Raw genomic sequence first — 14,217 nt, forward strand, 5'->3', positions numbered from 1 at the left:
CTTCGAGGTGTTCCGTGAGTTGATTGTTGACCGTTTTTTCAAGGATTTTTGCTATGAACGGGAGGTTGGATACTGGTCTGTAGTTAGCTGGATCGGATTTGTCGAGTTGAGATTTTTTGATGATTGGTTTGACTATGGTGTTTTTGAGTTTGTCAGGGAATATTCCTTGCTCGAATGATAGGTTGATGATGTCAGTTATGGGTTTGGTGATGGTCTTGCTGATGAGTTTTAGGGTTGGATGGGGTCTAAGGGGTGGGAGGCGGGGTTGGTTTTTTTGATGATGGGTTCTATTTCTGTCGATGCAACAGGGATGAATTGTGACCACGTGGCGTTGAGCTGGAGAATTTCTGTTGCGTCAGGGTGGACAGGGGGAATTTTGGCGATGATGGTGTTGACCTTGTCTTTGAAGAAGTGTGCTAGCTTTTCGCTGGAGATGGTGGGGGTGTCCAGGGTTGAGTCATTCTGGGTTGGGTTGGTTAGGTCTTTGACGTAGGAGAAAAGGGTCCTGGGGTTGAATTGGTATTCATGTATCTTTGTTGTATAGAAGTTTCGCTTTGCTGTGTTGAGATCCATTGCGTATTTGTGAAGTAGTGTTATGTATTTGTCTTTCAGTTCTGTCGTTGGGGTTTTTCTCCTTAGTTTTTCCATTTGTCTTATGGTTCGCTTTGAGATTTTTAGTTCTGGGGTGTACCATGGGGATTTGGGTTTCGTGGAGGCTTTGATTACTTTTCTTACTGTGGGGCATAGTGATTTGGCCATATATGTGTTAATGGAGATCCAGGAGTTCGTGGCAGAGTTGGCGTCATTTTTGTTGAGGGTCTTTAAGGCCTCAGGTGGTAGATCAGTGAGGTCATCGCTGGAGCATGGTTTGATGAATTCGATGATGTGCTTGTTGGGTTTCATTGGGGTGCGTTGAAGTTGGAGTTTGACTTGAATGAGGCTGTGGTCCGACCAAGGGGTTGGGGTTGCCGTGGGTAGGCCTAGGGAGGATATTTTGTTGTTGATGAATATTAAGTCTAGGGTGTGTCCGGATTTTTGAGTGGGGATGTTGATAATTTGGGTGAATCCAATGGCGGACATGGTGGAGAGGAGGAGTTCGCTGGTGGAAGAGAGGGGGTTGGTGTCTATGTGGAGATTGAAATCCCCCAGTATAATGGCTGGCTCTTGTAGGTTGATGTGGGTTGTTATGGTTTCGATTAAGGGGGAAAGGTTGTGTTGGAGTAGTCCGGGGGGTGTATAGAGGAGGAGTATTTGGAGGTTTTTAGATTTAAATAGGTTGGTCTCAAAGGGGGGAGGGGGAAGGTTTAATGTGTGGGATGAGAATTTGTGTTTGTTGTGTGCTACGAATAGTAGGCCGCCTCCTTTTCTTTTGGGTCTGGATATGGAGAATATGTTGTAAGTGTTTCTTGGCAATTGATTCAGTAGTACAGTGTCTGTGCTTTTCAGCCAGGATTCTGTGATGCAGAATATGTCAGGTATATGTCAGGAATTTACACCTGGTAAGATGATGTGTCAGACAATGTGTCAGAATATGTCAGGAATTTATACCTGGTAAGACGAGCTATGTTGACTCTCTCCCATTAATCCATGTCTATCTATATGACCAGTGATTTTGTTTTCAAGAATGGCTTCTTCTATTTTGCCCAACTGCAAAGTCAGGCTCTCTGGTTCATAGTTTCCCTGATCACCCCTGGCACCACACTGGCCATCTTCCATTCTTCAAAATTCATAGCTGTTTTAAAGGAAAGGTTACCGATTATTAGTAACAGGTGAGCAATTTAATGTTTTACTACTTTAAAACACTGGGTGGATGCCACCCGGCCCCAGTGATTTGTTACTCTATAGTTTGTCCATCTGATCTCTGATATCCTCCATTGTCACCGATATTTGTTTTAGTTGCTCAGAATCTCTTCCATCAAAGAATGCTTCAGGCATGTGTATGTTCCCAGCATTTTCCCCAGTAAAGACCGAGACAGAAAATTCATTCAGTTTCTCTGCTATTCCTTGTCTTCCCTGAGCACCTCTTTTACTTCTCAATCACCTAGTGGTCCAACTGACTTGCTCACGGGCTTTTTGGTTTGGATGTACTTGAAAACATTTTTAGTATTAGTTTTTGCCTCACTGGCAAGTGTTTCTCAAATTCTCTCTTGGCCTGACTTACTGCTGTTTTATATCTAACTTCCTAGTGCTTATTCTCTTGCCTGTTTTCATCGTTTGGGTCTGCTTTCCATGGTTTAAACAATGCCCTTTTAGCTTTAACTGCCTCACCATTAAACCACCCTGGCAGCCATGTATTTGGTCTTCCTTCGACTTTTTTCTTATGCATGGCATACATTTTATCTGGGCTTTCAAGATGGCATTTTCATACAGTGACCATGCCTCATGCAAACATTTAACCCTTGCAACCACTCCTTTCAGTTTTTTCTAACTGATTTCCTCAGTTTGTCACAGTCTCCCTTTTTAAAGGTATCTGCTACTATGTAGTTTTACTTCATGTCCTCCCTCCATGTTTGCATTATGATCGCTATCGCTAAGCGCCCCTTCACAGTAACGTCGTGCACCAGGTCACGTGCCCTCCTCGTAGGTTCTAGGACCAGCCACTCCATGAAGCAGTCATTAATGGCATCTAAAATCCTGACATCTCTAGCATGTCTTATTGAGACATTTACCAAATCAGTACTGGGATATTTCAAATCTCCCACTATTATTGTGTTGCCAGATTGTCAGGCTTAGAGAGTTTCTTGCCCCTTGTGTCTGGGAAGATAGTGGAAACCGCCTGTGGCTTTTCTGTGTTTCTTGCCCGAGGACGTGGCCACTCTTTTACTGTTCCTTGTTAAGAGCTTCTGAGAGGGGCCACCGCCTCCCGGGTGTTTGTCCAGGTGGCAGGTGCTGCTAAGTCTTGTCGGTTTTCATTCAGGATTTGATGCTGTGGTTTGTGCAGTCAGGTTGCGTCACTTTCCTGACAGTTAAGTGATTTGGCTTTAATATCTGTTTCCTAGCGTGTAGCAGATGGACTCAGGACCAATGGGTATAGTGTACTCGTGCTAGCAGTTGGAGATGGATCAGATTTCAATCTGACGTCAGCACCTAGTACATAGACCCCTGCAGGAAGTGCAGAAGCTCAGTATTTTCCGTCTCCAAAGCAGTTAGGAGCTATCTTCAAGCTCGCTGAGCGTTCTACCAAATTTTAAAGAAAAATCCTACCTGAAGACGAGCCCCGCACTCCTGCGGTGATACCCTCGGGTCCCTCCCCCAGTTGAGTTTCCCGAGGTGATTTCCGTGGTCCCTCGGAGGTAAGAGCCTCGGTCTGGTGGCCGATTCGCGGCAGGGACCTAGCCCCCGAGCGAGAAGGGCTCGGGCGCGGCATAGAGGCAGCCTCGGTCCGGAGCCGTTCGCGGTGAGGACTTAGCCCCCGAGCAAGACGAGTTCGGGCGCGGCTTAGAGGCGGCGGGTGCACTTCCTCGAGCGCGGCGGTGAAGGTAATCACCCTCTCCCCCCGCAGCCGGAGACCGCCCGGGTCGCAACCGGGAAGCGCCAAAGACAAGGTAAGGCGTACATCCTTTACTTACTGGTCTCCGAGGATCGAGGATTAGCAGGGTCTGCCCACGTGGAGACCCTCCAAGGAGGTCGCCATCTTGCCTGCCCGCTCGCAGTCGCCATCTTGGCCTTGTTCGCCGCCCTCCGCCCAATCGAGCGCTCAAATAAAGCTAAGCGCACAAGTTAACGGGCGCGTATCTTAGGCGCCCGAAAATATTGGGCGCATATTTAAGCTAGGCGCCCAAGGTTTGGGCGCGTATTTTAGGCGCCGATAATTGGGCGCGTATTTTAGGCGCCGATAATTGGGTGCGCGTCTTTGCGGACGGTACCCTTGTTTTTGCTGAAGGTGGTATTGGCTTTTCAGGTGAATCAGTCTGTAGAGCTTCCGGCCTTTCTGAGATGGACTCTTCTCCATCTCATGCGAGGGAGCTTAAGCTGTTGGACGTACACAGAGATCTGTTGAGGTATCTCAAGGTAACGAATGAATTCAGAGATCAGATCATCTCTTTGTTTTGTGTAGGTTCTCAGGCTTCCAAGGCTATTATTGTGAGGTGGCTCAAGGAGGCCATGGATCCACGTACATAACGAAGGGATGTCTTGTACCTGAAGGTTTGAGAGCTCTCAGGCAGCCTTGTGGGCAGAGGCTGAGCTGGTTTTGCCACAGGAAATTTGCAGAGCAGTGATTTGGAAATCGCTGCATACTTTCGCGAGGCACTATCACTTAGATGTGGGGGATCCAGAGTCCCGGTTGTGTGGCGAGAATGTTTTGCGAGCGGGTCTCTCCGGATCCCACCCTTAGTAGGGAGCTTTGGTACATCCCATGAATCTAGACTGATCCTGGTATAAGAAAATTGGTTCTCACCTGCTAATTTTTGTTCCTGTACTTCCATGAATCAGTCCAGAATCTGCCTGATCTCTGGAGGTGGAGAGTCGTCCACTCAGCTGGGATTGATTGGTAGAGAATACAGATGTTCATGGTATGGAATACAGACTTGTTGAAAGTTTTTGAAAACTGGTGAATTGGTTGGTGTTTTTACGATTTTTGTGCTTGGGTACAGGTCAATACTGAGGAACTGCAGGTAGCACAAGTGATTATGTAGCTGGGTCAGTAAAACTTTCTCTGTCTCCATCTGCTGGCAGGGATGCAAAACCCCAGGAGTCTGGACTGATCTGTGGTACTACAGGAATGAAAAGTAGCAGGTAAGAACCAATTTTCCTATATCAACTGGCTCACTTTTACCTAAATATGAAATTATGTATTTATATCTTTTCTTTTAACTTTTGAAATGCAAATGTTTTTAAAGGAATATTTGCTAACAAGTGTAAACCAATGTGATATGTTCTCATGAACACCGGTATATAAAACATTAATAAATAAATAAAATAAAATAAATACATGTTTATTTACAGCTTCAAAAAGGTTGATAAGGCAAGACTTCCCTTTGCTAAAACCATATTAACTCTTCCCCATTAAGCCACGTCTGTCTATGTGGCCAGTGATTTAGTTTTAAAACATGGCTTCTACCACTTTGCTGGGCACTAACGTCAAGCTCACCAGTCTATAATTTCCCGGATCAACCCCGGGGCCTTTTTTAAAAAATTGCAGTCTTCAGGAATCATGATCGTTTTAAATTATTGGTTGCAGATGACCAGTAAGAGGTTAATAAATTCATGTTTGAGTTGTTTCAGGATTCTGGAGTAAATGTCATCCAGTGCTGATGATTTGTTACTCTATAGTTTGTCACTTTGATCGTTGACATCCTCCATGCCTTAGGAGCGGAGCTTAATTCAGGGATTTTTGATGCTTAGTAAGCCCCGTGAGGCATGCTTATTCTCCTTTTTAATGCAATGGTTTATTCTTTTTTTTTTTTATTGTTTACATTTTTTTTATTTTATTGTGTTAATTACTGGTTGAATTTTTTGTTTTAAATGTTTGACATTTTATGTTATACTTCTGTTCATCACTCAGGGCTGTTTAACAGGGAAGGTATAAAATGTGAATTATGAATAAATAAATAGTTGCTCAGAATCATTACCATGAAAGAATGTTTCAGGTGTGGATCTGTTCCCAGCATCCTCCTCAGTAAAGTCCGAGGACCTATTGGTTGTCTTCTACCAGGTCTCTGAGTTGCCTCTTACCATACGTCTGCATCTTCCGTTAGGACTATAGGGCTGCACTAGTTGACCTCTTGCTGTCTGCTTTAAGATTCTTACACCTGGATTCTCTTCCTTGTCCTGCAGGTGGATGGAAGATGAACGGAGACATGAAGGATCCTGGACCATGTGCTTTAACGCTGGGGCCTCAAGTGATACTCCCAGAGGAATGCAAAGGCATTTCTTCCAGTACTGAGCAGGAAGAAACCTGGGCGGGTCAGCAGCAGGGCCACCCGGCCGGAGATGGACAGGAGCAGTGCGCCGAGGGGAATAGAGATCTCGGTAATGGAGCGGTCTTCAGCATAGAGCAGGCAGGGGAAGGAGCACTGACCCCCTCTGAGGGTGACGGAGGTGTCGGTCACACAGGACCATTTGGCGTACTCCTGAGCATTCGGGCTGAAGAGGGGCCACGCCTTCCTGCTCAGGCTGGGAGCGCCTTCAGGAGTAAGAAGGCTTGCAGGCCCCGGCAAAGGATGGGTTCAGACGAGCGAGCGTTTCCCTGCAGCGAGTGTGGGAAGAGCTTCCTGCGGGGCTCCGACCTCATGAAGCACATGAGCGCCCACACGGGAGACAGATCGAACATCTGCAAGGTCTGCGGCAAGGGCTTCCGGCGGCACACCTCGCTCATCATCCACGAGAGGATCCACACGGGGGAGCGGCCCTACCAGTGCGCCACCTGCGGCAAGAACTTCATCCAGCGCCAGCACCTCACCACGCACGTGAAGACCCACACGGGGGAGAGGCCCTTTCTCTGCATTGAGTGCGGGAAGGGCTTCAGGTGGAGGTCTGAGCTTGTCAAACACCAGCGGGTCCATGCAGAGAAGGTAGGAGCCACGGATACCGTGCGCACGTGACTTCCAGAAAGCGTGGTACTTGGTGGGTTGTTTTTTTTTTTTTAAGAAGCAGATGCATAGAATGAGTAGAGAACAGACATAGAGGCGCAGAAGAGGGGGGAGACCATGCCGAGTACCCTCGTGTGTCTATGAGATCTGGAGCAGTGCACGGATCCTCTCCATCCACACGCTATAAACTTGGTAGTACATTCAGATCAGTCCTTTATTTGTATATTGGGCGAGGCACTGATCAATAGCAAGAAAGCTCATCCAATGCGTGTGATGTGCTATTGTATATCATGTAACTGTGTGCTCCATCAGGCGGGTGAGACGTAGCTGTGATGGGATCAAGCCAGGCCTCATGCCTGTTCCCTGTACGTACCAGGATCAGTCCAGACAGCTGGGTTATGCCTCCCCTCCAGCAGATGGAGGGGAGGCATAACCCAGCTGTCTGGACTGATCCATGGTACTACAGGAACGAAAATTAGCAAAGGTAAGAACCTAATTTTCCTATATGTTGTACTAAAAGTGCCCAGGTCTAATGATTACCCCATCCCCCACCACCTTGTCATGTTCTAAGGGAGCAGTAACTACCTGTGTTAGTGCAAACTTGGTGGATATTTTTTACCTGTGCGGTTTCCATGGGTGCATGGGCACTTTAGTTTGGTTATTGCTCCCTCAAGCATTACCTGCAGAAATACGCCCCTGCCTTCCCTGTGGGGAAGTTTTCTGTTGGAAACATTGCCCCCACACCCAGGACTGCCTCTTAACAGTTCAGGAAGAGATCCGCACTGTGTACAACGGCTTGCGTCTGTTTCCCTGCATTAAGGTTGGGTAATAAAATGCTGTGGAAAAGGCTTTTGTTGTTGTCCTCAAAATAAATAAATATTCCTTACAGAAAACATAGGAATAGATAATCAAAGTAACCACTGTCCAGCAAACCCATGGACGGATCTTACCTGTGGGGTTTGTTACAATAATCAGAGCAGGTACGATAGTTTTGCTTTGTGCTCAAACCTGCATTTTCTCTTTAGGGTGGATTTTAAATGCCCTGTGCGCGTAAATCCCTCGCGTGCCAGCGGCCTATTTTGCATAGGCCGCTGGCACACGCAGAGCCCCGGGACGTGCGTAAGTCCCGGGGCTTCATAAAAGGGGCGTGTCGGGGAGGGGGGCGTGACGCGGCGTTTTGGGGGCGGCGACGCGGGTGTGGTTCCAGCCCGAGGGCGTTCCGGGGGCGTGGCTGCGGCCTCCGGACCAGCCCCCGGGACCGGAACACGGAGCGGGGCAGCCAGCCGGCGCGCGCTGATTTACGTCTGCTGTTAGCAGGCGTAAATCATGAAACAAAGGTAAGGGGGGGGGTTTTAGATAGGGCCGGGGGGGTGGGTTAGGTAGGGGAAGGGAGGGAAAGGTGGGGGGAGGGCGAAGGAAAGTTCCCTCCGAGGCCGCTCCGAAATCGGAGCGGCCTCGGAGGGAACAGGCAGCGCGCGCTGGGCTCGGCGCGCGCAGGTTGTACAAATGTGCACCCCCTTGCGCGCGCTGACCCCGGATTTTATGATACGCGCGGCTACGCGCGTATCTTATAAAATCCAGCGTACTTTTGTTCGCGCCTGGTGCGCGAACAAAAGTACGCTATCGCGCAAATTTAGAAAATCTACCCCTTTGTGAAGCTGCCATTTAAAGGAAAAATGACATAATTGCCTCCTCTGGGTGGAAGTCGTCGTTCTTGCTGTGATTGCATTTGAGGAGCCTGGTTATGCTGATAAACATGGAAGGGGCAATGTGGAATGTAAGCTTTTTGAATGAGAAATACCGCACCTTCGATACTGCGTATAATTCTGGTCACCGCATCTCAAAAAAGATATAATTGCGACGGAGAAGGTACAGAGAAGGGCAACCAAAATGATAAAGGGGATGGAACAGCTCCCCTATGAGGAAAGGCTGAAGAGGTTAGGGCTTTTCAGCTTGGAGAAGAGACGGCTGAGGGGGGATATGATAGAGGTGTTTAAGATCATGAGAGGTCTAGAACAGGTAGATGTGAATCGGTTATTGACTCTTCCGAATAATAGGAGGACTAGGGGGTATTCCATGAAGTTAGCAAGTAGCACATTTAAGACTAATCGGAGAAAGTTCTTTTTCACTCAACGCACAATTAAATTCTGGAATTTGTTGCCAGAGGATGTGGTTAGTGCAGTTAGTGTAGCTGTGTTTAAAAAAGGTTTGGATAAGTTCCTGGAGGAGAAGTCCATTACCTGCTATTAATCAAGTTTACTTAGGGAATAGCCACTGCTATTACTGGCATCAGTAGCATTGGATCTTCTTGGTGTTTGGGTACTTGCCAGGTTCTTATGGCCTGGATTGGCCACTGTTGGAAACAGGATGCTGGGCTTGATGGACCCTTGGTCTGATCCAGTATGGCATGTTCTTTTGTTCTTATGGATGTGTCTGGGTAGATGATTGATTAGAAGTAGACGATAAGATTGGAGGACTACGTGCTGTTCCTTAATTTGTGTTGCAGTCTTTCAGACCTTGTCTCCAAGCTTGCTCCTCGTAGTGGCCAGGCTGGTGGTGGTGATGAGGTAGCGTTCACAGCCCCTGGAAGAGTGATTACCTGCTGTGCAATATCTGAGGGACTCAGCAGGGCAGGAAGGAACTGTCATGGGTGATATTGAACAGAGCCGCTCAGAGTGGGGAAGTACCAGAGGCGAGAGGAGCATGGGAGCCACAGTCCTGCCTCAGAAAACAGACAGATAATGGAAGGAAGCTGGTAGGACAGCAGAAAATCTCCCGCCCCCAACTCCATACCTTCGAGCTTTCTTCCAGAGGTGCGCGGCTGGGTCCGAGGCTCGCTGGAGGTGGGCAGCCCGGAGCAGAGCCAGGAATGCTACTTTTCAGATGTTACCTTGGCATCTTGGACATGTGTGCTGCAGACCTTACAATGACCTCACATTCTTGTCCTTCAGCTGCAATGGCCAGCAGTACCCTCCCTTAATTCTTCATCCTTCCCTGTTTCTGCGGCACCGGTGTGCCTGCCACGCCAGAAGTCTTGTAGTCAGAAGATAAAAACAGCTCTGGCTACTGATGTCATTTATTTTATATTTTGTATACCACCAATACCAAAACCCAAGGCAGTGAACAATAAAAACAAACAAAAAAACAAAACAAAAGCAGAGCAAGCAAGTCAGCAGTCTCTTCATCTACCCTAGCTCAGTCCAATGCAAGGCCAAAACAATAAATCTCTAACATCCCTTTTCATGTCTTAGTGCAGCTTATCAGACGCAGTTTCTGAGGGAAGGCATTCCAGAGGACTGGGGCTGCTCAGAAAGGGCTCGCCTGCAAGTCTCTGCCAGCCGTGCCTGGCACAATGTTGGAATGGGGGTGAATTGTATGGCGCGGAAGATACCATCATAAGCTTGCTGGGCAGACTGGATGGACCATTTGGTCCTTTTCTGGCATCATTTCTATGTTTGTGTCTAAAAGCCTTCTCTGGGAGGGCTGTAAGGCTCGGGATGGGTTGTAAACATGAGCCCATGGAAAGGAGTCTATTAAAAGAAATTTATGGACAAGCATTAATACTTTATAGGTAACTCTTGAGGTGATCGATAATCGGTGGAGGTCCTTGAGGACCAGAGAGTTCTGATATCTCTTGGAATGGCCGGAAATTAATCTTGCCGGAGAGTTCCGTAATATCTACCAAGATCTTAAAGCTGAAGTTGGGAGCTCAATGTACAAAGAATTGCAATAGCCTCTTATTAGCAAAATTAGGGCCTGCACAACAGAATGAAAATCAGCAAAAGGAAAGTAAAAGATTTAAGCCACGTAATACATGGAACTTAAAGAAACCTGACCTAAGAACAGAATTGATTGTATTGAGAAAAGTAAGACCAGAATCCATGGCCACCTCCAAACTCTTTGCATGAGCAGATAATAAATTGGGGGGTTCTCAAAGAAGCAGTATGCTGCAGCACTAGAATTGCACTTTTAGACAACTTGTTATGTGTCAGCCACTGTCTGATAGGACGCCAATGCGGAAGTATTGTCCCATGAGGAACCACTTGAATATTAAACTGTATGTTGTTGGCATTCAGCCGGTATCCCGAACAGAGCCCAGCCAATAGTCTGCAAATTGGGGCCATATAGATGTTTAATAATACAAATAAAGCTGAGCCAAATGGAACACAGAGTTCAGTGGGTGCCAATTGGAACAGCTTGACCCAATCCTGGCTTGCTGCCTTAGACCACACAAATAGGATGGAAATCAGTCTAAAACAGTCCTGAGGATTCCACACTCTCTCAATGGCATCGAATGCTGAGGAAATATCCAGCATAACCAGCACATATTTATTCCCCGTATCAAGGCCTCTTCTGAATGAATCGATAAGAGAGAGCAGTAGAACCTTGGGCTTTCCAAAACTGAATAATCATCAAGGATATTAGAGATCTTCTTCAACCAATGAATACCATCATTTTGGAAAGAAAAGAATGTGATGAAATAAGTCTGTAGCTTGCAAGGTCAGAAGGGTCAAAATGTGGTTATTTTAGAAGGGGCCTTACAGAAGTTTGTTGAAGAGAACACAGAACAATCCTTAGTAATCTACATTGGCTTCCCATTAAACAAAGGATACTCTATAAGGTACTCACAATCATCCACAAAGCGACAAACAAAATAGCTCCCATCACGTTAAGCTTTCAACTCCAACCGCACACATCTTCCAGACCTATCAGAAGCGCTTACAAAGGATCACTGCATGCCCAACAAGTAAAATCATCTCTGAGCAAAAGAGCGCTATCCTTAGCAGGCCCCCACCAGTGGAACATGCTCCCCCCAAATCTAAGACTTGAACCCAATCATCAAGAGTTCAAAAAAAGGCTAAAGACTCTTCTTTTCCAACAAGCCTTCCCAGACTCACAATCCTACCAAGACGGAAAGTCTTCCAAATAAGAAGTATCCCCTAATTATGGTCACCATACCAAGTCCTACCTTCAGGTCTCTGTAACTGGACAACAATCTTTGAGTTCTAAAAATTAATCTTATTTATATTTTCCTCTGCAACTGGACTACAATTTCTAAGTTCAAAATTCATTTTATCTTATTATTTATATTTGGCATGGTTAATATGTCACTATATCCAAGTTAAATATTTAAATTATACAGTTTATATTACATAATTTTATTAATTACAAGTAAAACTATTCTATATTATTTATTATCATTATGTTAAATTGTCATCCAGTTATAATGTTCCATATGTACCACTGTTCTATGTAAAGCCCCCTTATCTCTGTTGGGCAGTTTATCGTTATATGTAAACCGGAGTGATTTATAGTCTCTATAAGAACATCGGTATATAAAAATTAAAAATAAATAAATAAAATAAATAAATAAACAAAACCCTCATCCAAAGAGAGGTTAATCAAAGATGTCAAGAAAGGAACAATAATATCCTTGATAGCCTTTAGAATGGCTACATTACACAGATTCAAAGGACAAAAGGCTGGATTTAAAGATGACACCACATTAGAAACTTCAATTTCAGAAACCTTCTGACCTCATTTGCTTCAGGAAAGTCTAAAAATCAGCTATGCAGAGTGGAAAAAGTAGCTGAAATGTTTGCAGTTTTAGATAATAGGAAGGCCAAAAGATGTTCACAATTAATGGTAGATATTTGAGTGGATGAAGGCCCATACAAGATGTGGTCAGATTTTGAGCAATCCTAAACAATTCTTTAGCATTATTACTAGCACCTTGTAGATGCAATAAATAATCATATGCCTAGATGCCTCTAACATTGACTTGTACAACCTAAAAGCATCAGAAGATCGAACATGACACCGATGGCGTTCCTGCTTATGTAGAGAACGTCTGTTCTGTCCCCATTAAGGGTACAATGTCTGAAGCTCCAGAGAAAACCCAGATGGCTTCTTAAATTGCCAGTTCTGAAAGATCTATAAGGGAAAACTTTGTCCAATGCACTGGTCAGGGCTGTCTCTCAGACGAAATTGTTGATTTGGTACTGGCTGGTGAATACTCTTCCAGCTCAGATGTTAACATGACAATGATCAATATCAATATGATCCCTTTTAACACAGGTGGACTCCAATGGTGGGGGGGGCAGACTTATCTGAAGAGAGAGCATAAGGGATAAAGAAAAGAAATAAGAAAACGGTCAGATCATGGTACAGATGTAATGTTAATATTAATGGACCAAGCGCCAACTAAGAAGGCATTGACAAAAGCCAAGTTCACAGTTAGTGGACAAAGGTGATACGTCCACGTGTTGGTTAAAATCACCTACAAAAAGCATATTGTTCAGGTTGGCCTTTGATTGCAACAGGTGTTCAAACAAAAAGAGGAAGAATTAATACTTAAGAAGCTGGGAGGAGAATAAACCAAGCAAATACTAAACTCTTTAGAGAACAACATTAATATTTCATGACCAGAACAGTCACCCAGATTTTCGTGGGAGGATTTCTACATAGCTTTATGTACAATTAACGACCCCTCACCATGTTCTTTCCAATGAGGCTGAGAGACCATGAGATCGCCAAGTAAACATAACTGCTTCAATAAGAATATATCTGAATCTAAAAGCCAGGTTTCTGTAACTCTGAAAAAAATCAGGTGTCTCAGCAGATAACATATTGCATAGAAGAAGAGTTTTTTCCCTAACTACTTGCCCATTGATTAATAACATTTTCATCCCAGCCTTTGTTTGAGAAACCGAATCATGGGAATAATAGGCAGCAGCCGAGATGGCTGCCTCTCAGAGACAACCAGATATCATGGCAATAGATCTCCATCCCTGCCGTGAGCAGAAATGACTTGAATGGAAGCCAGGGAGCCATGAAGAGGAGTGAACGGATCACAGATTTGGTCTGGCGACTCAGCGCCTAAGAGAGAGAGCTCTGAAAGGGGAGTCCTTTGTCTGGCTCCTTCGTGTGTGTGCGACGGAGCGCATGCTCTTCCGGCACGCAACGCTTCCAGCATCCTCCACTGGCTCCCGATCCCCCGCGCCGGTGACATCGGAGCCGACCCATGACTGACGAGAAGAAGCTGCACCAGGGCAGGAGGCGGCGAGCAACAACCTGATAACCCGGGGAACATAGCCGAGCAGGTCCCAGGAGCAGGAAGCCTGCAAAGAATTTCCCTGGCTCTAGCTCTCTCCTATAAAAGTATTTCCCACAGAGTGATTCGGGAATAATCAGGCTTGGTCCAGGGCTCCGGCCTGCGTGGCCGCCCAGAGCTGAGCTGATCGCATTTAGTGTTTTCAACATTCTGGGTTTCCAAGTTTCTTCCTCTCCCTGCAGACCGTTCAGAACAGCGCCATGAGCCCTTCGTTCACACCTTACCCGCATTATTTTCCTGTCCAGACACCGTCGAGCCTCTCCTGGGCCAGGAAGCACAGAGTGACCGCAGCTCTCTGCACGTCCAGCGAGTCTGGCCTCAGGGCGTCGCTCTTCTTCCATGACTTGGAGCCCAGTGCCTTCCCCACCAGGGACTGTGAGCGCTGCCCCCACAACATCTCCAACCCTCCCCCCTGCAATTTGGGTCTCCTGGCATGGAGGACGGCCACCGGGCCCATCGTGTTTCCTTCGACCTTGAGCGAGCTGTGCCACAGTCCATTCCTTTCCCAGGCAATGCATTACTGTCTTCAGATGTAACTTGAGTTTTTCAATCCATACATTAAGTCGGCAA

The 14,217-nt window shown here is 46.2% G+C and overlaps 1 protein-coding gene across 1 annotated transcript in view; it reads left to right on the forward strand.

Annotated features, from left to right (window-relative positions):
* Positions 1-14,217, forward strand: part of LOC115091748 (zinc finger protein 420-like) — a 91,487-nt gene that overhangs the window by 4,586 nt on the left and 72,684 nt on the right. The window contains exon 2 of the mRNA XM_029601926.1: positions 5,779-6,515. Within this exon, the coding sequence (XP_029457786.1) occupies positions 5,790-6,515 (726 nt within the window). The 5' untranslated portion in view covers positions 5,779-5,789. The remainder of the gene's footprint in view (positions 1-5,778; positions 6,516-14,217) is intronic.

This window comes from Rhinatrema bivittatum, chromosome 5 (genome assembly GCF_901001135.1).
Source record: "Rhinatrema bivittatum chromosome 5, aRhiBiv1.1, whole genome shotgun sequence".
In the NCBI taxonomy this organism is placed as follows: domain Eukaryota; kingdom Metazoa; phylum Chordata; class Amphibia; order Gymnophiona; family Rhinatrematidae; genus Rhinatrema; species Rhinatrema bivittatum.